A 26,590-nucleotide genomic window follows, 5' to 3' on the forward strand; every position below is an offset into this window, starting at 1 on the left:
ACAGATTTGATGCATAGTTGCAAGAAGTCACACAAAATGACTGCTGGCTTGAATTTCATACAAGAACATTCTTATTTTTATTTCTTATTTTTATGAGATTTGTTCAAATAAAAAATTATACCATTTATTTAATAACTAATTTTGTATTCGATGTGAAATAAAAATTGTGGTGTGGCAAAACTCTATATGGTGCTCTCAATATTCATCTGGTCTCAACACACACAATTGATGCTTTCTATCATTTTATACATCCATTTATCTTTTTCTCTTGAGATAGTTTGATACAATTGACCCTAAGATATATTTTCTATCAATCAGTGTCTCAGGGTATGTTTGCTGATACACTCGATAACACCCATGTACAAAACTGGAGATAATCAAACCACCTCCAACAACAGGCCTATAATATTCTTTCCAGTCTTCTCAAAAGTGTTTGAGAAAGTGGCCTATGATAGAATACTGACCCATTTAATTGATCAGAACTCATTAACCACCTTTCAGTATGGCTTCTGTAACAGATTCTCCACACAGAAAAGAATACAGGACCTAGCAGAACTAAACACTCAAAATTATGCTTTGATTATGTGGATCACAAAATTACACCAATGAGAACCCCTTGAGTGTGAGGTTGCAGAATGCCAATGGTGTTTACGGCCTTCAACACCCCACATATTGTCTTTCAAGCAACAATAATAATGGCTGCTAATGGCAACAGGGGGCGGGACTTGCAGGTGTGCAATGGTGAGCATGAGGCTACAGTGCTTAGTTGAACTGCTTAGTCGACGAGTAACTCACAACAGTGCTGTAGTGCTAGTGGTGTTGATACAAAGCAGAGAATAGCAATGATAAATAAAGCAAACATTACATTATATCTACAACAACAGTTGCCGAAGTTGACATTTTGTCAGAAAAAAAACCAAAGAATTTCACAAAGTGAGAAAGAAGTGGCAGATGAAACATTAGTGTTCCTGCGACATCAGTCAGTGGAATGTGTGGTCTCGTGTAGGCTCGACTGTGCGGACAATGTAAATGAGGAGTACAATGAGGACAATACATGCTTGATATTGAAACAAGTGTCGAGACATGGAGTTCATCATCGTTTTTGGACAGGGAGCCACAAATCCTGTCTCCAGTGAAATGTAGTAAAGGACAGCCATTATCCAAGGAGTGAGTACTAAACATACAGTAACATCACCATGTAGTGCATAAGAAAAACTATGGGTATTCAAGTGAGGACAAGGCACACTTATTACAAAAACTGGTGTTTGTGCATTTCAGGAATGTTCTATAAAATTTACAGGATGTGCATGATAGTGACATACTACATTATGCACATCAAATTGCATCTGATATATATAGATTACAGTGATTTCAAGGGAACTAGTGGAGGGTAGCATAACATCAAACAATGCTACAGAACTGGAAGATGTAAGATAATGAAATGTCAAACAAACCATCAACTTGACGATGCAAAGCAAACTGTGGAATCAGCATACAATTTTTAGATGAGATAAATAAACATATCCCATCATTCAGTAAGGAATTTGTTTTGAATTTTGACCAATCAGGATTTGAAGAGGAAATGCACATGTTGAAAGGAACCCTGGAAATTAGAGGTATCACGAGAGCTGTTATCAAGATAAACTACCATCAATGTCTTAAAGCATTAACATACAATTTTGCTGACTGTTAGCTGTATAGTAAATTGGCTGGAAAGTTATTTATTGTGCTGTGAGAAGTTGGAGATGCTCTGCCCCCTATGATTTTTTCTTGTGTGAGTGATCATGCAAGATCAGTAGCGAATATTTACATCACAGCAAGCAAGAGTGGGAAAAATGGCATAAGAGAACTACAGCTACAGTATGAGCACTGCTTTTGGCCAGCAGCTGGTCAAAATAACTTGCTTTTCCTTGATTCCTGGTCTACATATAAAAATCATACTCTTTCAGAGCAAACTATCCCACCTCAAAAGTGTGTGTCATTGCAGTTCATACCACCTGGAATCACTGGACAAATTCAGCCTCTGGATGTTCCCCCTCCCATTGCCTATAATACATATTATTGCATTACTTGCAGGTACACTTTAAAATAGCCAGTTTCATCATAAGCTCCACGACAAACTGTTTTGCATTCAACTGCAAGCCATCACATTCCATCAGTTCTCACCAACCCATTACACCAATACGCATCCTTATGGAGTGGATACCTAGCGGAACATTCTGCATGGTTTCATAGCTCCCAAGGAGTCCACCTTTGATCTGGATGGTGTGATCGTTCATGATCACTCTGGTGCACCATTTTTCATTCAGTGTTCCTGGTGCAAGTTTTGAACATTTCTTGATTGTTGAACATGTCCTTTTCATGAAGTGTAATAAATACATCCCATAGAAGATTGCTCTGAACCTCCCAGACACTCATTTTCTGTCACCCTCCTGATGCACATTGTCTGTCATTAGCAATTGATATTTTTCCTGTCATGACTGTTAACACACCACATTCAAATATGCCTTATTAAAGATTGAACATGTGACCTCACACTCAGGGAGTTCCATATCAGTAAGCTTAATGTTGTGGCATTACTGACATCCCTCTTGCAGGCATGGAATTTTGCCCCTATAGCAGAAAGCAGAGGGTCTCAGTAAAAGACTGTATCTCAGGTGTGAAAATAACCTCAGGTGTCCCACAGGAACTGTACTGGTCCCACCCTTGCTTCTAACCCACATAAATGACCTTCCAATAACTATAGGACAATTCTAAATCTTTAATTTTTGCTGATGACACAAGCATACTAATCAAGGGCCCAAACTCAACCCTAGCAAAAACAGTTCAGATGACAGCTGAACAGTGATTCACAGCTAACAGTTTAAGTCTTAACCTCACAAAGACTCGTGCTGTATTACACAATTAAAAAACCAACAATAGCAGCATGCTAGCATAGGAGTAAACATTAATGAAGCACAGTGTGTGAAATTCCTTGGCAGCCAGCTAGATGAGAGGTTAAAATGCATAAACAAATCAAAAATCTCAGCTTGGCATGTTATGCTCTTAGAATATTATGTACGGTATATCACAGTACATCTTTCAGAAGCCTTTTTAAGCATCTTGGAATTCCTGAGCTCACTGCTCAATATATTTACTCCTTAATTGTTATTGTTGTTGATAATAAAAATCACCCCCATGAACCATGGACCTTGCCATTGGTAGGGAGGCTTACATGCCGCAGTGATAAAGATATCCATACTGTAGGTGTAACCACAACTGTGGGGTGTCTGTTGAGAGGCCAGACAAATGTGTGGTTCCTGAAGAGAGGCAACAGCCTTTTCAGTAGAAGAGTCTGGATGATTGACTGATCTGGCCTTGTAACATCAACCAACATGGCCTCGCTGCACTGGTAATGCAAATGGCTGAAAGCAAGAGGAAACTATAGCTGTAATTTTTTCTGAGGGCATGCATCTTTACTGTATGGTTAACTGATGATGGCATCCTCTTGGGTAAAATATTTTGGAGGTAAAATAGTCCCCCATTCAGATCTCCAAGCGGGGACTACTCAGGAGGATGTCGTTATCAGGAGAGAAAAAAACTGATGTTTCTACGGATCGGAGTGACACTGCGTGAAATATCAGATCCCTTAATTGGACAGGTAGGTTAGAAAATTTAAAAAGGGAAATGGATAGATTAAGGTTAGATATAGTGGGAATTAGTGAAATTCGGTGGCAGGAGGGAGAGGACTTCTGATCAGGTGAATACAAGGTTATAAATACAAACTCAAATATGGATAATGCAGGAGTAGGTTTAATAATAAAAAAATAGGAGTGCAGATAAGCTACTATGAACAGCATAGTGAATGCATTATTGTGGCTAAGATAGACATGAAGCCCACGCCTACTACAGTAGTACAAGTTCATATGCCAACCAGCTCTGCAGATGACAAAGAAAGTGATTAAATGTATGATGAGATAAAAGAAATTATTCAGATAGTGAAGGGAGACGAAAATTTAATAGTCATGGGTGACTGGAATTGAATATTAGGGAAAGAAAGAGAAGGAAATGTAGTAGGCATATATGGATTTGGGGTAAGAAATGAAAGAGGAAGCTGCCTAGTAGAATTCTGCAAAGAGCATAACTTAATCACAGCTAACACTTGGTTCAAGAATCATGAAAGGGGGTTGTATACATGTAAGAAGCCTGGAGATACTGGAAAGTCTCAGACAGATTATATAATGGTAAGACAGAGATTTAGGAACCAGGTTTTAAATTGTAAGACATTTCCAGTTGCAGATGGACTCTGGCCACAATCTATTGGTTATGAACTGTAGATTAAAACTGAAGAAACTGCAAAAAGGTGGGAATTTAAGGAGATGGGACCTGGATAAACTGAAAGAACCAGAGGTTGTACAGAGTTTCAGGGAGAACATAAGGGAACAACTGACAGGAATGGGGGAAAGAAATACAGTAGAAGAAGAATGGATAGCTCTGAGGGATGAAGTAGTGAAGGCAGCAGAGGATCAAGTAGGTAAAAAGAGGAGGGCTTGTAGAAATTCTTGGGTAACAGAAGAAATATTGAATTTAATTGATGAAAGGAGAAAATATTCAAATGCAGTAAATGAAGCAGGCAAAAAGCAATACAAGCATCTCAAAAATGAGATCGACAGCAAGTACAAAATGGCTAAGCAGGGATGGCTAGAGGACAAATGTAAGGATGTAGAGTCTTATCTCACTAGGGGTAAGATAGATACTGCCTACAGGAAAATTAAAGAGACCTTTGGAGAAAAGAGAACCTCTTGTATGAATATCAAGAGCTCAAATCGAAACCCAGTTCTAAGCAAAGAAGGGAAAGCAGAAAGGTGGAAGGAGTATATAAAGGGGTGATATACTTGAAGACAATATTATGGAAATGGAAGAGGATGTAGATGAAGATGAAATGGGAGATATGATACTGCATGAAGAGTTTGACAGAGCACTGAAAAACCCAAGACAAAACAAGTCCCTGGGAGTAGACAAGGTTACATTAGAACTACTGACAACCTTGGGAGAGCCAGTCCTGACAAAACTCTACCATCTGGAGAGCAAGATGTATTAGACAGATGACATATGCTCAGACTTCAAGAAGAATATAATTACTCCAATCCCAAAGAGAGCAGGTGTCGACAGATGTGAAAATTACCGGACTATCAGTTTAATAAGTCACTTCTGCAAAATACTCACGCGAATTCTTTACAGACTAATAGAAAAACTGGTAGACGCCAACCTCGGGGAAGATCAGTTTGGATTCCGTAGAAATATTGGAACACATGAGGCAATATTGCCCCTAGGAATTGTTGTTGTTGTTGTTGTTGACTTCAGTCCTGAGACTGGTTTGATGCAGCTCTCCATGCTACTCTATCCTGTGCAAGCTTCTTCAGCTCCCAGTACCTACTGCAGCCTACATCCTTCTGAATCTGCTTAGTGTATTCATCTCTTGGTCTCCCTCTACGATTTTTACCCTCCACGCTGCCCTCCAATGCTAAATTTGTGATTCCTTGATGCCTTAAAACATGTCCTACCAACCGATCCCTTCTTCTAGTCAAGTTGTGCCACAAACTTCTCTTCTCCCCAATCCTATTCAATACCTCTTCATTAGTTACGTGATCTACCCACCTTATCTTCAGCATTCTTCTGTAGCACCACATTTCAAAAGCTTCTATTCTCTTCTTGTCCAAACTAGTTATCGTCCATGTTTCACTTCCATACATGGCTACACTCCATACAAATACTTTCAGAAACGAATTCCTGACACTTCAATCTATACTCGATGTTAACAAATTTCTCTTCTTCAGAAACGATTTCCTTGCCATTGCCAGTCTACATTTTATATCCTCTCTACTTCGACCATCATCAGTTATTTGACTCCCTAAATAGCAAAACTCCTTTACTACTTTAAGTGTCTCATTTGCTAATCTAATTCCCTCAGCATCACCCGATTTAATTTGACTACATTCCATTATCCTTGTTTTGCTTTTGTTGATGTTCATCTTATACCCTCCTTTCAAGACACTGTCCATTCCGTTCAACTGCTCTTCCAAGTCCTTTGCTGTCTCTGACAGAATTACAGTGTCATCGGCGAACCTCAAAGGTTTTACTTCTTCTCCATGAATTTTAATACCTACTCTGAATTTTTCTTTTGTTTCCTTTACTGCTTGCTCAATATACAGATTGAATAACATCAGGGAGAGGCTAAAACCCTGTCTCACTCCTTTCCCAACCACTGCTTCTCTTTCATGCCCCTCGACTCTTATAACTGCCATCTGGTTTCTGTACAAATTGTAAATAGCCTTTCGCTCCCTGTATTTTACCCCTGCCACCTTCAGAATTTGAAAGAGAGTATTCCAATTAACATTGTCAAAAGCTTTCTCTAAGTCTACAAATGCTAGAAACGTAGGTTTGCCTTTTCTTAATCTTTCTTCTAAGATAAGTCGTAAGGTCAGTATTGCCTCATGTGTTCCAACATTTCTACGGAATCCAAACTGATCTTCCCCGAGGTCCGCTTCTACCAGTTTTTCCATTTGTCTGTAAAGAATTCGTGTTAGTATTTTGCAGCTGTGACTTATTAAACTGATAGTTCGGTAATTTTCACATCTGTCAACACCTGCTTTCTTTGGGATTGGAATTATTATATTCTTCTTGAACTCTGAGGGTATTTCGCCTGTCTCATACATCTTGCTCACCAGATGGTAGAGTTTTGTCATGACTGGCTCTCCCAAGGCCATCAGTAGTTCTAATGGAATGTTCTACATCCTCTTCCATTTCCATAATATTGTCCTCAAGTACATCGCCCTTGTATAAACGCTCTATATACTCCTTCCACCTTTCTGCCTTCCCTTCTTTGCTTAGAACTGGGTTACCATCTGAGCTCTTGATATTCATACAAGTGGTTCTCTTCTCTCCAAAGGTCTCTTTAATTTTCCTGTAGGCAGTATCTATCTTACCCCTAGTGAGACAAGCCTCTACATCCTTACATTTGTCCTCTAGCCATCCCTGCTTAGCCATTTTGCACTTCCTGTCGATCTCATTTTTGAGACGTTTGTATTCCTTTTTGCCTGCTTCATTTACTGCATTTTTGTATTTTCTCCTTTCATCAATTAAATTCAATATTTCTTCTGTTACCCAAGGATTTCTACTAGCCCTCATCTTTTTACCTACTTGATCGTCTGCTGCCTTCACTACTTCATCCCTCAGAGCTACCCATTCTTCTTCTACTGTATTTCTTTCCCCCATTCCTGTCAATTGTTCCCTTATGCTCTCCCTGAAACTCTGTACAACCTCTGGTTCTTTCAGTTTATCCAGGTCCCATCTCCTTAAATTCCCACCTTTTTGCAGTTTCTTCAGTTTCAAGCTGCAGTTCATAACCAATAGATCGTGGTCAGAATCCACATCTGCCCCTGGAAATGTCTTACAATTTAAAACCTGGTTCCTAAATCTCTGTCTTACCATTATATAATCTATCTGATACCTTTTAGTATCTCCAGGATTCTTCCAGGTATACAACCTTCTTTTATGATTCTTGAACCAAGTGTTAGCTTTGATTAAGTTACGCTCTGTGCAAAATTCTACAAGGTGGCTTCCTCTTTCATTTCTTCCCCCCAATCCATATTCACCTACTACGTTTCCTTCTCTCCCTTTTCCTACTGACGAATTCCAGTCACCCATGACTATTAAATTTTCGTCTCCCTTCACTACCTGAATAATTTCTTTTATCTCGTCATACATTTCATCTATTTCTTCATCATCTGCAGAGCTAGTTGGCATATAAACTTGTACTACTGTAGTAGGCATGGGCTTTGTGTCTATCTTGGCCACAATAATGCGTTCACTATGCTGTTTGTAGTAGCTAACCCGCACTCCTATTTTTTTATTCATTATTAAACCTACTCCTGCATTACCGCTATTTGATTTTGTATTTATAACCCTGTAATCACCAGACCAAAAGTCTTGTTCCTCCTGCCACCGAACTTCACTAATTCCCACTATATCTAACTTTAACCTATCCATTTCCCTTTTTAAATTTTCTAACCTACCTGCCCGATTAAGGGATCTGACATTCCACGCTCCGATCCGTAGAATGCCAGTTTTCTTTCTCCTGATAACGACGTCCTCTTTAGTAGTCCCCGCCCGGAGATCCGAATGGGGGACTATTTTACCTCCAGAATATTTTACCCAAGAGGACGCCATCATCATTTAATCATACAGTAAAGCTGCATGTCCTCGGGAAAAAATACGGCTGTAGTTTCCCCTTGCTTTCAGCCATTCGCAGTACCAGCGCAGCAAGGCCGTTTTGGTTAATGTTACAAGGCCAGATCAGTCAATCATCCAGACTGTTGCCCTTGCAACTACTGAAAAGGCTGCTGCCCCTCTTCAGGAACCACATGTTTGTCTGGCCTCTCAACAGATACCCCTCCGTTGTGGTTGCACCTACGGTACGGCTATCTGTATCGCTGAGGCACGCAAGCCTCCCCACCAACGGCAAGGTCCATGGTTCATGGGGGGGCCCTAGGAATTATCTTACAAAATAGACTAAGGAAAGGCAAACCTAAGTTTCTAGCATTTGCAGACTTAGAGAAAGCATTTGACAATGTTGACTGGAATATTCTCTTTCAAATTCTGAAGGTGGCAGGAATAAAATACAGGGAGCGAAAGGCTATATACAATCTGTACAGAAACCAGATGGCAGTTATAAGAGTCAAGGGACATGAAGGGAAGCAGTGATTGGGAAGGGAGTGAGACAGTGTTGTAGCCTGTCCCCAATGTTATTCAATTTGTATATTGAGCAAGCAGTAAAATAAACAAAAGAAAAATTCAAGTAGGTATTGAAATCCATGGAGAAGAAATAAAAACTTTGAGGTTCGCCAATGACATTGTAATTCTGTCAGAGACAGCAAAGGACTTGGAAGAGCAGTTGAACGGAATGGACAGTGTCTTGAAAGGAGGATATAAGATGAACATCAACAAAAGCAAAACGAGGATAATGGAATGTAGTTAAATTAAATCAGGTGATGCTGAGAGAATTAGATTAGGAAATGAGACACTTAAAGTAGTAACGGAGTTTTGCTATTTGGGGAGCAAAATAACTGATGATGGTCGAAGTAGAGAGGATATAAAATGTTGACTGTCAATGGCTAGGAAAGCGTTTCTGAAGAACAGAAATTTGTTAACATTGAGTATAGATTTAAGTGTCAGGAAGTCGTTTCCGAAAGCATTTGTATTGAGTGTAGCCATGTATGGAAGTGAAACATGGACGATAAATAGTTTGGACAAGAAGAGAATAGAAGCTTTTGAACTGTGGTGTTACGGAAGAATGTTGAAGATTAGATGGGTAGATCACATAACTAATGAGGAGGTATTGAATAGAATTGGGGAAAAGAGGAGTTTGTGGCACAATTTGAGTAGAAGAAAGGATCGGTTGGTAGGACATGTTCTGAGGCATCAAGGGATGACCAATTTAGTATTGGAGGGCAGCGTGGAGGGTAAAAATCATAGAGGGAGACCAAGAGAGGAATACACAATGCAGATTCAGAAGGATGTAGGTTGCAGTAGGTACTGGGAGATAAAGAAGCTTGCACAGGAAAGAGTAGCATGGAGAGCTGCATCAAACCAGTCTCAGGACTGAAGACCACAACAACACAACAGGCCATGTAGATCTGTAAATAACATGTGAGCATGTAACTGAACTCTTACTTTCTTTGTAGTAACAGAACCATTGTGTAAAGTATCTTTGGTCTGGGTGCAGACACAGTCTTTGGGTTTTATATCCGACATCAGTATATGCAATTCAAAATACTATTCCATGTGCAGAAGTGCACTCTTTATGGCTCCATCAGTATATGCAATTCAAAATACTATTCCATGTGCAGAAGTGCACTCTTTATGGCTCCAATATGCTGCTTGTTTCCTCTAGGCCAGGCAATTGCCTCCAATATTTTTGCCTATATTACACTTAAACAGTTGGCAGTACAGAAATTTTTTGGAGCCCACCCAATACCTTTAACCTTGCAGGATGAACATAAAGTAGCGCTGGATCACTTAAAAGGTTTGAAAGTGCCATCTCCATTTCTATGTAGCAGATGGATATCACCTTTAGTCATTGCTCACAAACCAGGTGCGCTAATGCAAGTCTTTGAAGATTTTCAGTCAATTGTGGACTCATATGCCTTTCTGTATCTTGATGAGTTATTTTCAAAATTAATGGGGTCTGTATTTCTCTAAGGCTGCTCTCTTTTGGAACCTTATTTCAACTTCCCTTGGACCAGTTTTTCCAAAGTTATACTTGTATGAAGTACTCCTTCTGGCCTCTACCAATACAACAGGTTACTATCGGCATTGCTAGCACAAAAGAAATCTGTAGAACAAACTATTGCCAATATTCCACCAAAAAATCAAGTATCTGTACGATATAATTATTGCAGGATGGACTCAGAGGGAGCATCTGTCAAATCTCCAGTGAGTATTTTGAGTCCTTTCGCAAGCTGGACTAAAGTGTAACTAGAAATGTTCCTTCTTGCAGCCTTCCATCAAGTATATAGGATATATCCTTAGCTGTGATGGCCATAAACCAACATTAAAAAATGTGGTAGCCATTTCTCATATTCCTACACCAAAGAACATAAATGAATTGCAGGTTTGTTTATCCCCCAAACTGTAATGATAGCCCATCCACTGAATTGCCTGCTGAGAAAAGGCATGTCTTTTCAGTTGTCCCAGACTGTCACTAGGTACTTAATAAGCTGAAGCAATGTCTTAAGTTGGTTCTTGCCCGACATTGTATCAGCTTCATTTACCTCTTGCTTTGACCTTGGATGCATCAGCATGCAGCATTGGGGCTCTTAGATCACAAAAGTACCGAATGATTCAGAATGGCCAGTCACGTTCACTTCTTAAACACTCCTCACACCACAGAAAATTATTTCCAGATAAGGAGGCATTGGTCACCACAAGTTTCACAATTTTCCATATATTTATTTATTTTATTGTGACTATGTCCTCCATAAGTTCAGTTGTTTTATAATACATACATCTTTCTTGCAGTTTTTCCACCTTCTATATATATTACCACTTCAAGCTGTTCTTCAGCACTCTTGTCTCGTATCGATTTCATTTTATTGTGATTGTTAGTTTAATTTAAACTGTTATAAAGGCACTGTTTTTTGTGTTTTCATATCAACATTTTTCTGGCTTGTTCCCTTCACATTTATTTATCATTTAACTTCAGCATTTTTAATTACATTGCCACTACACTTTCAAGATGACATTTATTTTGTGCTCATACATCACTCTGGAAGTGAAACATGTTTTTCAACGTTGTTCACTAATGTTGTGCCCTCTTTGGTCATGGTAGTTAAAGTAAGATGATGACCTGGTAAGCTGGAAACCAGTAAATGAAATGAATTAATACTGTAGTATATACACATTATTTTGATTTTCATTTATAATTATTTTTACTTTCTTATTCATGACAACCAATCATTGCATGGTCTCCTAGGTCAGTAACAACACGTCCCAAAATATCTCTGTGTAGCTCAGACACAAAAAACTGCATAATTTAAAAGCTAAGAATTTTAGTTTTAATGCAACTGCCATCCTCTCTGTTGGGTTGTAAGTTTCATATGTGATTAGCAACTTTTTTTCCAGTTATCTCACAGAAAATATGTTGTACAAATGGATTTTGTTGTACAAGTGAATTTTCTTGTAAAATAAAAGGAACCTGAAATGTAGATGTAAAGAGGAATTCAGACACTTACATGCAGGAGTGCTGCTGGTCCCAGAAATTTAGTGCCATTCCACCAGTACGAAGGGCATGATGTAGAGCAACAGGCACACAAAATGCATTCATAGTGATTTTCCTGAAAGAAACAATGCAATTACTTTATATGTCACAACACAATATAGATGGACTCCAATAAAGGGACAATCTTCAGACTCAGTTTTTGAAGCAATAAAGTTGTCAGTTTATATCAATACTAAAATTAAATTCATGGCAAATTTATCTATGAAATAAGAGATAAACAGTTTCTACTCAGGAAAATCCAAGATGGAAAAACAGCAATATTATGAAAAGAATAGATTGCTACTCACTGTATAGAGGAGATGTTGAATCACTGACAGGCTCAGCAAAGAAGACTGCTAACACATTCACACAAACACAATTCACACACACACACATGACCTTGTCTCTGGCCACTGAGGATGGACTGCATACAGCAACTGCACCTGATAAGAGAAGCAATCTCCATATATTTTTATTGCATCCATAGCAGCACTGACACAATCTTCAAATGACATAAGAATAGGTGCATAAATCTTACTTGACTTCATGTCACACTTCTTAAAATTATTGAGGACAGGGAGTGACAATCATGTGTCTATGCAAATTTATTTGTAGAGACTTTGAGAATAATATCATCCACACAACCCCAAAGATGGCAAGGGCAGATATGGGCATGAACTATCACACAATCACCTTATATCAACGAAAATACTCAATTTTTGAAAATATAATGTAGTTAGGTAGATCAAAAATCTATTCATCGAGCAAAGACAACACACATATAAAAAAGGTATTACTTGTGCAAGCTTTTGAGGCCAATGGCTCCTTCTTCTGGCAGAAGGTTGAAAGGGAAGAAAGAGGGGGGAATGAAATGAACTGGAGAGGTTTAGAAAAAGGGGCAAATTTCAGAAAAGTCACCCAGAACCCCGGGTCGAGGGAAACTTACTGGATGGGATGAGAAGGAAATACTAATTGTTGGCGCTGCACTATACAAGATTTGGAAACCTGAGAGCTTGAAGGTGGAAGATATGGTAATATGCAAGACAGAGATTACTGCTAAAACATTGTGCACACGTTAACAAGAGCGAAAAGACAAGTACATTGCATGTGATTAGAAGTGGGAGGAGGATGGCGAAAAATAGACAGTTCAGAAAATGAAAGATGTAGAAAACTAAAATGGAGTGAAGGAAGGAATAGTTACTGTGAAGAGATGTTGAGGCTGAAGAAATTAACGTAAATTAAGGCCAGGTGGATGGCAAAAACCAAGGACATGTTGTGGCACCAGTTCCTGCCTTCAAAGTTCTGAGAAATTGGTGTCTTGGGGAAGAATCCTGATGGTACATGTGGTGCAACAGGTGTCAAGGTCTCTACTGTCGTGTTGTAGTGCACATTCTCTAACAGGATATAGTGTGTTACCAGTATACACCCTCTGCCTATGCCTCTTCATCCTACCTGATAACTTGGTGGTAGTCATCCTGAATTAAACGGCCAAACAGTGTTTACATAACAGGTGGTACAGACGTGTCTCGTTTCAAAGGTGGCTCTCCTTTGATAGCCAGTTACAGTGTTGGTATAGGTGTTGGTAGAATGGTGCACAGGGCGAGTCTTGCAGTGGAGGCAGTCACAGGGGTACGAGCCATAGAGTAGGGAGATGGGTACAGAAGGAGTGTAGTGTCTGACAAGGATATTGTGGAGACTGAAATGGCGACACAAAACTATTCTAGGTGTGGTGGGCAAAATCTCAGACAGAATGGACCTCATATCAGGGCATAATCTTAGGAAGTCATGGCCTTGTAGAAGTAGCTGATTAATACATTCAAGATCAGGATAATAGTGAGTGATAAGTGGTATACTCCTAGTATGTTTTTTGGAGGGATCAGCAGTACCATAATTGGATGCGATGGCCCAGGAAAACTGTTTTTGAACTAGGCTAGTGGGGTAATTATGTTCAGTGAAGGCTGAGGCGAGAATAGTAGTGATTGTCCTAAAGAGTCTGCATCTGAACAAATACGTTTTCCTCAAATGCCAAGGCTGTTTTTTTTGGTCATCAGTCTACTCACTGGTTTGATGCGGCCCGCCACGAATTCCTTTCCTGTGCTAACCTCTTCATCTCAGAGTAGCACTTGCAACCTATGTCCTCAATTATTTGCTTGACATATTCCAATCTCTGTCTTCCTCTACAGTTTTTGCCCTCTACAGCTCCCTCTAGTACCATGGAAGTCATTCCCTCATGTCTTAGCAGATGTCCTATCATCCTGTCCCTTCTCCTTATCAGTGTTTTCTACATATTCCTTTCCTCTCCGATTCTGCATAGAACCTCCTCATTCCTTACCTTATCAGTCCACCTAATTTTCAACATTCGTCTATAGCACCACATCTCAAATGCTTCGATTCTGTTCTGTTCCGGTTTTCCCACAGTCCATGTTTCACTACCATACAATGCTGTACTCCAGACGTACATCCTCAGAAATTTCTTCCTCAAATTAAGGCCGGTATTTGATATTAGTAGACTTCTCTTGGCCAGAAATGCCTTTTTTGCCATAGCAAATCTGCTTTTGATGTCCTCCTTGCTCCGTCCGTCATTGGTTATTTTACTGCCTAGGTAGCAGAATTCCTTAACTTCATTGACTTCGTGACACATCAATCCTGATGTTAAGTTTCTCGCTGTTCTCATTTCTACTACTTCTCATTACCTTCGTCTTTCTCCGATTTACTCTCAAACCATACTGTGTACTCATTAGACTGTTCATTCCGTTCAGCAGATCATTTAATTCTTCTTCACTTTCACTCAGGATAGCAATGTCATCAGCGAATCGTATCATTGATATCCTTTCACCTTGAATTTTAATTCCACTCCTGAACCTTTCTTTTATTTCCATCATTGCTTCCTCGATGTACAGATTGAAGAGTAGGGGCGAAAGGCTACAGCCTTGTCTTACACCCTTCTTAATACTAGCACTTCGTTCTTGATCGTCCACTCTTAGTATGGGAGGGAATGTTTGACATGGGAAGGATGGCAACTGTAAGTACTGTTGTTTGTTAGTAGGTTCAATGTGGGCAAAAGTGCATAGCTGGCCTCTGGTGAGCATGAGATCAACATCGACGAAAGTGGCATGGGATTCGGTACAGGTGAGGGTGGGTTGTTTGGATGGGGTAACACGTTCTATGGATTGAGGTGTTAGTCCCTGTAGTCCCTGTGAGGGGCCTAAGGTTTCAAGGAGGGACTGCAGGGATGGGATATTGATGGCAGATGCTATGTGTAGTGGTGTCAGACAGCTGTCATAGACTTTCAATGACACTTTCCTGTTAGTCAAGTACCACAGTGGAAGATCCCTTGTCTGCTGGAAGGATAATGATAGAGTCAACATCTATTGGGGTATGAAGAGCTTGGAGTTCTGCAGAGGACAGGTTGGGCTCATGTTGTTCATGTTATAGGGACCTAAGGGAGGGCTATGAAGCAATGCTAGATATGAGGAATACTTGGAACGCTTGTAATGGATAATTTTGAGGTAGCAGTGGTGAATCAAGTTGGGATCATGGTTGGAACTGTTTAAAGCAGGATTCAATGTCAGGTTTGCTGTTTGAAAGGTTTTGGGATTGGGTTGAAAAGTGATATTTCCTGTTGACATTAAGTGTGAAGGAAAGTAGGTCCTTCACCATAGTAGCGTGATTAAATGGAGGTTTAGGGTTGAACATGAGACCCTTGGATGATACAGTTAATTTAGGAGAGGACAGTGCTTTAGACTAGCAGTTGAGAACACTGCACTGTTGTGACTTACTTTAACAACTTATGTATCCAAATTGCTGACAAGAACAATATACAGAAGAATGGAAAGGAAAATTGAGGATCTGTTAGATTATGATTAGTTTGGCTTTAGGGAAGATAAAGGCACCACAAAGGTAGGTCTGACTTATACCTGATAATGGAAACAAGATTTAAGGAAAATCAATACATGTGCATAGGATTTGTGAACTTGGAAAAATTATTTGGCAATGTAAAATGGTACAAGATGTCCAAAATTCTCATGAAAATAGGTGTAAGCTTTAGGGATAGATGGTTAATCCATACATATTATAAAAATGTGTGTGTGCATTCCATATATATATATATATATATATATATATATATATATATATATATATATATATATATATATATATATATATATATATATATATATGCTGGCAGGTCGATAGACACACAAACAAACACAAACATACACACAAAATTCTAGCTTTCGCAACAAACGGTTGCTTCGTCAGGAAAGAGGGAAGGAGAGGGAAAGATGAAAAGAAGTGGGTTTTAAGGGAGAGGGTAAGGAGTCATCCCAATCCCGGGAGCGGAAAGACTTACCTTAGGGGGAAAAAAGGACGGGTATACACTCGCACACACACACATATCCATCCGCATATAGGTATATGCGGATGGATATGTGTGTGTGTGCGAGTGTATACCCGTCCTTTTTTCCCCCTAAGGTAAGTCTTTCCGCTCCCGGGATTGGGATGACTCCTTACCCTCTCCCTTAAAACCCACTTCTTTTCATCTTTCCCTCTCCTTCCCTCTTTCCTGACGAAGCAACCGTTAGTTGCGAAAGCTAGAATTTTGTGTGTATGTTTGTGTTTGTTTGTGTGTCTATCAACCTGCCAGCGCTTTTGTTTGGTAAGTCTCATCACTTTCTTTCTTTTTAGATATATTTTTTCCACAAAAAAACAAAGATGATGTGACTTACCAAATGAAAGTGCTGGCAGGTCGACAGACACACAAACGAACACAAACATACACACAAAATTCAAGCTTTCGCAACAAACTGTTGCCTCATCATGAAAGAGGGAAGGAGAGGGAAAGACGAAAGGATGTGGGTTTTAAGGGAGAAGGTAAGGAGTCATTCCAAACCCGGGAGCGGAAAGAATTACCTTAAGGGGGAAAAAAGAACGGGTATACACTCGCACACACACACATATCCATCCGCACATACACAGACACAAGCAGACGTATTTAAAGACAAAGAGTTTGAGCAGAGATGTCAGTCGAGGCGGAAGTGAAGAGGCAAAGATGATGTTGAGTGACAGGTGAGGTATAAGTGGTGGCAACTTGAAATTAGCGGAGATTGAGGCCTGGTGGATAATGGGAAGAGGGGATATATTGAAGAGCAAGTTCCCATCTCCGGAGTTCGGATAGGTTGGTGTTAGTGGGAAGTATCCAGATAACCCGGACGGTGTAACACTGTGCCAAGATGTGCTGGCCGTGCACCAAGGCATGTTTAGCCACAGGGTGATCCTCATTACCAACAAACACTGTCTGCCTGTGTCCATTCATGCGAATGGACAGTTTGTTGCTGGTCATTCCCACATAGAATGCATCACAGTGTAGGCAGGTCAGTTGGTAAATCATGTGGGTGCTTTCACATGTGGCTCTGCCTTTGATCGTGTACACCTTCCGAGTTACAGGACTGGAGTAGGTGGTGGTGGGAGGGTGCATGGGACAGGTTTTACACCAGGGGCGATTACAAGGATAGGAGCCAGAGGGTAGGGAAGGTGGTTTGGGGATTTCATAGGGATGAACTAACAGGTTACGAAGGTTAGGTGGACGGCGGAAAGACACTCTTGGTGGAGTGGGGAGGATTTCATGAAGGATGGATCTCATTTCAGGGCAGGATTTGAGGAAGTCGTATCCCTGCTGGAGAGCCACATTCAGAGTCTGGTCCAGTCCCGGAAAGTATCCTGTCACAAGTGGGGCACTTTTGTGGTTCTTCTGTGGGGGATTCTGGGTTCGAGGGGATGAGGAAGTGGCTCTGGTTATTTGCTTCTGTACCAGGTCGGGAGGGTAGTTGCGAGATGCGAAAGCTGTTGTCAGGTTGTTGGTGTAATGGTTCAGGGATTCCGAACTGAAGCAGATTCGTTTGCCACGAAGACCTAGGCTGTAGGGAAGGGACCGTTTGATGTGGAATGGGTGGCAGCTGTCATAATGCAGGTACTGTTGCTTGTTGGTGGGTTTTATGTGGACGGACGTGTGAAGCTGGCCATTGGACAGGAAAGTGGCATGGGATTTGGAGTAGGACCAGGTGAATCTGATGGAACCAAAGGAGTTGAGGTTGGAGAGGAAATTCTGAAGTTCTTCTTCACTGTGAGTCCAGATCATGAAGATGTCATCAATAAATCTGTACCAAACTTTGGGTTGGCAGGCCTGGGTAACCAACAAGGCTTCCTCTAAGCGACCCATGAATAGGTTGGCGTACGAGGGGGCCATCCTGGTACCCATGGCTGTTCCCTTTAATTGTTGGTATGTCTGGCCTTCAAAAGTGAAGAAGTTGTGGGTCAGGATGAAGCTGGCTAAGGTGATGAGGAAAGAGGTTTTAGGTAGGGTGGCAGGTGATCGGCGTGAAAGGAAGTGCTCCATCGCAGCGAGGCCCTGGACGTGTGGAACATTTGTGTATAAGGAAGTGGCATCAATGGTTACAAGGATGGTTTCCGGGGGTAACAGATTGGGTAAGGATTCCAGGCGTTCAAGAAAGTGGTTGGTGTCTTTGATGAAGGATGGGAGACTGCATGTAATGGGTTGAAGGTGTTGATCTATGTAGGCGGAGATCCGTTCTGTGGGGGCTTGGTAACCAGCTACAATGGGGTGGCCGGGATGATTGGGTTTGTGGATTTTAGGAAGAAGGTAGAAGGTAGGGGTGCGGGGTGTCGGAGGGGTCAGGAGGTTGATGGAGTCAGGTGAAAGGTTTTGCAGTGGGCCTAAGGTTCTGAGGATTCCTTGAAGCTCTGCCTGGACATCGGGAATGGGGTTACCTTGGCAAACTTTGTATGTGGTGTTGTCTGAAAGCTGACGCAGTCCCTCAGCCACATACTCCCGACGATCAAGTACCACGGTCGTGGAACCCTTGTCCGCCGGAAGAATGACGATGGATCGGTCAGCCTTCAGATCACGGATAGCCTGGGCTTCAGCAGTGGTGATGTTGGGAGTAGGATCAAAGTTTTTTAAGAAGGATTGAGATGCAAGGCTGGAAGTCAGAAATTCCTGGAAGGTTTGGAGAGGGTGATTTTGAGGAAGAGGAGGTGGGTCCCGCTGTGACGGAGGACGGAACTGCTCCAGGCAGGGTTCAATTTGGATGGTGTCTTGGGGAGTTGGATCATTAGGGGTAGGATTAGGATCATTTTTCTTCATGGCAAAGTGATATTTCCAGCAGAGAGTACGAGTGTAGGACAGTAAATCTTTGACGAGGGCTGTTTGGTTGAATCTGGGAGTGGGGCTGAAGGTGAGGCCTTTGGATAGGACAGAGGTTTCGGATTGGGAGAGAGGTTTGGAGGAAAGGTTAACTACTGAATTAGGGTGTTGTGGTACCAGATTGTGTTGATTGGAATTTTGAGGTTTTGGAGGGAGTGGAATGGAATTGGGAGATTGAGTAGATGGGAGAGACTGGGTTGGTGTGCAATGAGAGGAGGTTGAGGTTTGCTGGAAAGGTTGTGAAGGGTGAGTGAGTTGCCTTTCCGGAGGTGGGAAACCAGGAGATTGGATAGTTTTTTGAGGTGGAGGGTGGCATGATGTTCTAATTTACGGTTGGCCTGTAGGAGGATGCTCTGAACAGCCGGTGTGGATGTGGGAGAGGAAAGGTTAAGGACTTTTATTAAGGTTAGGAGTTGACGGGTGTGTTCATTGGCTGAGTTGATGTGTAGGTGAAGGATTAGGTGGGTGAGGGCAATGGATTGTTCAGTTTGGAACTGGTATAGGGACTGATGGAAGGAAGGGTTGCAGCCAGAGATGGGAACTGTAAGTGTGAGGCCTTTGGGGATAATGCCAAATGTCAGACAAGCCTGAGAAAATGGAATATGGGAGCGTAATCTGGCTAGGGAGAAGGCATGTTTGTGGAGGGAATGTAAATAAAACTTAATGGGATCGTTGTGGGGGTGCTGTGAGGGTGACATGGTATTAGAAGGTGGAAAGTGTAACATCAGGTGAAATGAAAATGAAAATAAAAATATATGGGGAGAGATAAAGGTGGACTGGAAAGTAACTGGAGATCTGGTGTGAAAAAAGGTGAGAAGGTGTTGGTTACAGCTGGGCTATGTTGGACTTGGGTTGGTAGATAACGATGTGCACATAGGTTAGGTGGTTGTGTTGCCGCCAAAACACGTTAAAGGACGGAGAAATTCGGGAAAATTTCGAAAAAACTGCGTGTAATATATTAAAAGGAGTGGTTTTGTGGTTGCAGATTATGAAAATGGGACTAACAATTGTCTGACGAAGAAATAATGACGTTAAAACCTGTGGGAAGCGGATAAAAATTATCAGTGATGTGGGAAAAACGGAAATGGAAATAAAGCAAAAGTTATTAGAACCAGCCGGAATGGTTGTTTAAAAGGTGAAAGGAACTGTTTGTGAACTAGAAATGGTGGATTTTATAGCGGCGGTAGTGTTGAAAGCGGTAAAAAAAATTTTTTGGTTATGGTTTGGAAGTGGGTTACGTATTATTAAGTATATATAGGCGGGATAAAATTGTATAGCAGATTACGGTAAAAAGGAGAAGGTGAATACAAAGTGAAACTACTGGCAAAAACAGAAAGAGAAAATAAGACGACAGAAAAGATTTCGAAATGCAACAGTGACAATAACGAACGTAATTGTTGGGTTCAAATTACTGATATCAATATAATAGAGGGAAACATTCCACGTGGGAAAAATATATCTAAAAACAAAGATGATGTGACTTACCGAACGAAAGCGCTGGCAGGTCGATAGACACACAAACAAACACAAACACACACACAAAATTCAAGCTTTCGCAACAAACTGTTGCCTCATCAGGAGAGAGGGAAGGAGAGGGAAAGACGAAAGGATGTGGGTTTTAAGGGAGAGTGTAAGGAGTCATTCCAATCCCGGGAGCGGAAAGACTTACGTTAGGGGAAAAAAGGACGAGTATACACTCGCACACACACACATATCCATCCGCACATACACAGACACAAGCAGACATATTTAAAGACAAAGAGTTTGGGCAGAGATGTCAGTCGAGGCGGAAGTGAAGAGGCAAGATGATGATGAATGACAGGTGAGGTATGAGTGGCGGCAACTTGAAATTAGCGGTGATTGAGGCCTGGTGGGTAACAGGAAGAGAGGATATATTGAAGAGCAAGTTCCCATCTCCGGAGTTCGGATAGGTTGGTGTTAGTGGGAAGTATCCAGATAACCCGGACGGTGTAACACTGTGCCAAGATGTGCTGGCCGTGCACCAAGGCATGTTTAGCCACAGGGTGATCCTCATTACCAACAAACACTGTCTGCCTGTGTCCATTCATGCGAATGGACAGTTTGTTGCTGGTCATTCCCACATAGAATGCATCACAGACTCTGAATGTGACTCTTCAGCAGGGATACGACTTCCTCAAATCCTGCCCTGAAATGAGATCAATCCTTCATGAAATCCTCCCCACTCCACCAAGAGTGTCTTTCCGCCGTCCACCTAACCTTCGTAACCTATTAGTTCATCCCTATGAAATCCCCAAACCACCTTCCCTACCCTCTGGCTCCTACCCTTGTAACCGCCCGCAGTGTAAAACCTGTCCCATGCACCCTCCCACCACCACCTACTCCAGTCCTGTAACTCGGAAGGTGTACACAATCAAAGGCAGAGCCACGTGTGAAAGCACCCACGTGATTTACCAACTGACCTGCCTACACTGTGAAGCTTTCTATGTGGGAATGACCAGCAACAAACTGTCCATTCGCATGAATGGACACAGGCAAACAGTCTTTAATGGTAATGAGGATCACCCTGTGGCTAAACATGCCTTGGTGCACGGCCAGCACATCTTGGCGCAGTGTTACACCGTCCAGGTTATCTGGATAGTTCCCACTAATACCAACCTATCAGAACTCCAGAGATGGGAACTTGCCCTTCAGTATATCCTCTGTTCTCGTTATCCACCAGGCCTCAACCTCCGCTAACTTCAAGTTGCCGCCGCTCATACCTCACCTGTCTTTCAACAACATCTTTGCCTCTGTACTTCTGCCTCGACTGACATCTTTGCCCAAACGCTTTGCCTTTACAAATGTCTGCTTGTGTCTGTGTATGTGCAGATGGATATGTGTGTGTGTGCGAGTGTATACCTGTCCTTTTTTCCCCCTAAGGTAAGTCTTTCTGCTCCCGGGATTGGAGTGACTGCTTACCCTCTCCCTTAAAACCCACATCCTTTCGTCTTTCCCTCTCCTTCCCTCTTTCCTGATGAAGCAACCGTTGGTTGAGAAAGCTTGAATTTTGTGTGTATGTTTGTGTTTGTTTGTGTGTCTATCAACCTGCCAGCACTTTCGTTTGGTAAGTCACATCACCTTGGTTTTGGATATATATATATGAATATAATAGAGGGAAACATTCCACGCAGGAAAAATATATCTAAAAACAAAGATGATGTGACTTACCATACGAAAGCGCTGGCAGGTCGATAGACACACAAACAAACACAATCATACACACAAAATTCTAGCTTTCGCAACAAACGGTTGCTTCATCAGGAAAGAGGGAAGGAGAGGGAAAGATGAAGGGATGTGGGTTTTAAGGGAGAGTTTTAAGGTAGAGGGTAAGGAGTCATTCCAATCCCGGGAGCGGAAAGACTTACCTTAGGGGGAAAAAGGACAGGTATACACTCACACACACACCCATATCCAACCACACATACACAGACACTGTGTTTTTAGATATATATTTTCCCACATGGAATTTTTCCCTCTATTATATTCATAACGTCACTGTAAGATACATAGCTCACAAGTTATGACATAATAAACAATGAAATACATGAAAAACTGCCACATCATGTATGACCTTTAAATTTATTACTTCTTTGGTAATAATTCTATTTGCAATAAATTTCACAGACAGTATCCACATATGCCACTGAATGTGCCTACAATATTGTATCACTGTATGACACATAGGTCAGGAGGTATGATATCATAAACAGTGAAATGCGTGACAAAGTGCCACATAATGCATAATGTTTAAATTTATTACTTTGTTGCTACAAACTCCATTTGCAACACAAGCTGCATATAGTATCCACATATGCCTCTGAATGTACCTACAACATTATATCTTTGTACAACACACAGTTCAGGAGATGTTGTTGTTGTTGTGGTCTTCAGTCCTGAGACTGGTTTGATGCAGCTCTCCATGTTACTCTATCCTGTGCAAGCTTCTTCATCTCCCAGTACCTACCACAACCTACATCCTTCTGAATCTGCTTAAGGTATTCATCTCTTGGTCTCCCCCTACGAGTTTTACCCTCCACGCTGCCCTCCAATACTAAATTGGTGATCCCTTGATGCCTCAGAGCATGTCCTACCAACCGTTCCGTTCTTCTAGTCAAGTTGTACCACAAACTTCTCTTCTCCCCAATCCTATTCAATACTTCCTTATTAGTTATGTGATCTACGCATCTAATCTTCAGCATTTGTCTGTAGCACCACATTTCAAAAGCTTCTATTCTCTTCATGTCCAAACTATTTATCGTCCATGTTTCACTTCCATACATGGCTACACTCCAAACAAATACTTTCAGAAACGAATTCCTGACACTTCAATCTATACTCAATGTTAACAAATTTCTGTTCTTCAGAAACACTTGCCTTGCCATTGCCAGTCTACATTTTATGTCCTCTCTACTTCGACCATCATCAGTTATTTTGCTCCCCAAATATCAAAACTCCTTTACTACTTTAAGTGTCTCATTTCCTAATCTAATTCCCTCAGCATCACCCAACTTAATTCGACTACATTCCATTATCCTCGTTTTGCTTTTGTTGATGTTCATCTTATATCCTCCTTTCAAGACACTATCCATTCTGTTCAACTGCTCTTCCAAGTCCTTTGCTGTCATCGGCGAACCTCAAAATTTTTATTTCTTCTCCATGGATTTTAATACCTATTTGAATTTTTCTTTTGTTGCCTTCACTGCTTGCTCAATATACAGATTGAATAACATTGAGGAGAGACTACAACCCTGTCTCACTCCCTTCCCAACCACTGCTTCCCTTTCATGTCCCTCGACTCTTGTAACTGCCATCTGGTTTCTGTACAAATTGTAAATAGCCTTTCGCTCCCTGTATTTTACCCCTGCCACCTTCAGAATTTGAAAGAGAGTATTCCAGTCAACATTGTCAAAAGCTTTCTCTAAGTATACAAATGCTAGAAACTTAGGTTTGCCTTTCCTTAATCTAGCTTCTAAGATAAGTCGTAGGGTCAGTATTGCCTCACGTGTTCCAACATTTCTACGGAATTTAAACTGATCTTCCCCAAGGTTGGCTTCTACTAGTTTTTCCATTCGTCTGTAAAGAATTCGCGTGAGTATTTTGCGGCTGTGACTTATTAAACTGATAGTTCGGTAATTTCCACATCTGTCAACACCTGCTTTCTTTGGGATTGGAGTAATTATATTCTTCTTGAAGTCTGAGCATATGTCATCTGTCTAAGACATCTTGCTCTCCAGATGGTAGAGTTTTGTCAGGACTGGCTCTCCCAAGGCCGTCAGTAGTTCTAATGGAATGTTGTCTACTCTGGGGGCCTTGTTTCGACTCAGGTCTTTCAGTGCTCTGTCAAACTCTTCATGCAGTATCATATCTCCCATTTCATCTTCATCTACATCCTTGTATAGACCCCTATATACTCCTTCCACCTTTCTGCATTCCCTTCTTTGCTTAGAACTGGGTTTCCATCTGAGCTCTTGATGTTCAAGCGAGTAATTCTCTTATCTCGAAAGGTCTCTTTAATTTTTCTGTAGGCAGTACCTATCTTACCCCTAGTGAGATAAGCCTATACATCCTTAAATTTGTCCTCTAGCCATCCCTGCTTAGCCATTTTGCACTTCCTGTCGATCTCATTTTTGAGACGTTTGTATACCTTTTTGCCTGCTTCATTTACTGCATTTTTATATTGTCTCCTTTCATCAATTAAATTCAATATTTCTTCTGTTACCCAAGGATTTCTACTAGCCCTCGTCTTTTTCGTGGTCAGAGTCCACATCTGTCCCTGGAAATGTCTTACAATTTGAAAACTGGTTCCTAAATCTCTGTCTTACCATTATATAATCTATCTGAAACCTGTCAGTATCTCCAGGCTTCTTCCATGTATACAGCCTTCTTTTATGATTAAGTTGTGGTCTGTGCAAAATTCTACCAGGCGGCTTCCTCTTTCATTTCTTAACCCCAGTCCATATTCACCTACTACGTTTCCTTCTCTCCCTTTTCCTACTACCGAATTCCAGTCACCCATGACTATTAAATTTTCGTCACCCTTCACTATCTGAATAATTTCTTTTATTTCATCATACATTTCTTCAATTTCTTCGTCATCTGCAGAGCTAGTTGGCATATAAACTTGTACTACTGTAGTAGGTGTGGGCTTCGTTGCTATCTTTGCCACAATAATGCATTCACTATACTGTTTGCAGTAGCTTACCCGCATTCCTATTTTCCTCTTCATTATTAAACCTACTCCTGCATTACCCCTATTTGACTTTGTGTTGATAACCCTGTAGTCACCTGGCCAGAAGTCTTGTTCCTCCTGCCACCGAACTTCACTAATTCCCACTATATCTAACTTTAACCTATCCATTTCCCTTTTTAAATTTTCTAACCTACCTGCCCGATTAAGGGATCTGACATTCCACGCACCAATCCGTAGAACACCAGTTTTCTTTCTCCTGATAACGACATCCTCTTGAGTAGTCCCTGCCCGGAGATCCGAATGGGGGACTATTTTCAGGAGATATTTTCAGGAGATATTCAGGAGATATGACATCATAAACATTAAGCACAAGGCCATCCACTGTGTGGTATGGGCATGGACACAGAGCTATAAATAAATAGCTGTGCAATGTCAGATTTCTCTACTGTATATTTATGAGCATCAAGAGGGAAGAATAGAAGTGCAAGACCTAGAGTGAAGTGCAAGTATTAGAAAGGCCATAGGGCTGGGATGTAGACAGATAATATACAATATGTACAAGAACAAAGAGGTAAAAATAAGAATTGAAGACCAAAATAAAGTGCAATGATCAGAAAGGATATTAGACAGGGATGTAGTCTTCTGCTCCTACTGTTCAACCTATACATCAAGGAAGCAATGACAGAAATAAAAGAAAGGTTCAGGAACTGGATTGATATTCATAGTGAACGAATACCGATGATAAGATTCACTGATGACATTGCAATCCTCAGTGAAAATGAAGAATTACAGGGTCTGTTGAATGGAATGAACAGTCTTATGTTCCAGAATATGGCTCAAAGTACACTGGAAAAAGAGACAAAGGTAATGTGAAGTAGCAGAAATGAGAATAATGAGAAACTTAACATGAGAACTATGGTCACTAAGCACACAAAGTTAAGGCGTTCCGTTACTTTGAAAACAAAATAAGCAGTGATGGGCGAAGTAACGTCATGGAAAGCAGACTTTCACAGGCAAAGAGGGCATATCTGGCCAAGAGAAGTCTAATAGTGTCAAACATAGGCCTCAACTTGAGGAAGAAATTTCTGAAAATGTACATATGATGCAGAGCATTCTTTGGAAGTGGACTGTGGGAAAACTGGAACAGGATATGTGTTTAAGACATCAAAGAATGACTTCCATAGTGCTTGAGGAATCCATAGGGGGCAAAACTTAGCAGAAGACAGAGTTTGGAATATTTTCCAATGATAACTAGAACAACTAACAGGGAACAGTCCTTTGTGCAAACTTCTTGGACAGTATTGTAGTTTGTGGAACTTATAAAGAAGAACACCTTTGTAATCTTTGCAAATTATTC

At 41.0% G+C, this 26,590-nt stretch overlaps 1 protein-coding gene across 1 annotated transcript in view; it reads right to left on the reverse strand.

Moving 5' to 3' along the window:
• Positions 1 to 26,590, reverse strand: part of LOC126195710 (uncharacterized) — a 219,220-nt gene that overhangs the window by 19,436 nt on the left and 173,194 nt on the right. The window contains exon 5 of the mRNA XM_049934339.1: positions 11,772 to 11,873. Within this exon, the coding sequence (XP_049790296.1) occupies positions 11,772 to 11,873 (102 nt within the window). The remainder of the gene's footprint in view (positions 1 to 11,771; positions 11,874 to 26,590) is intronic.

This window comes from Schistocerca nitens, chromosome 7, assembly GCF_023898315.1.
Source record: "Schistocerca nitens isolate TAMUIC-IGC-003100 chromosome 7, iqSchNite1.1, whole genome shotgun sequence".
Lineage (NCBI taxonomy): Eukaryota > Metazoa > Arthropoda > Insecta > Orthoptera > Acrididae > Schistocerca > Schistocerca nitens.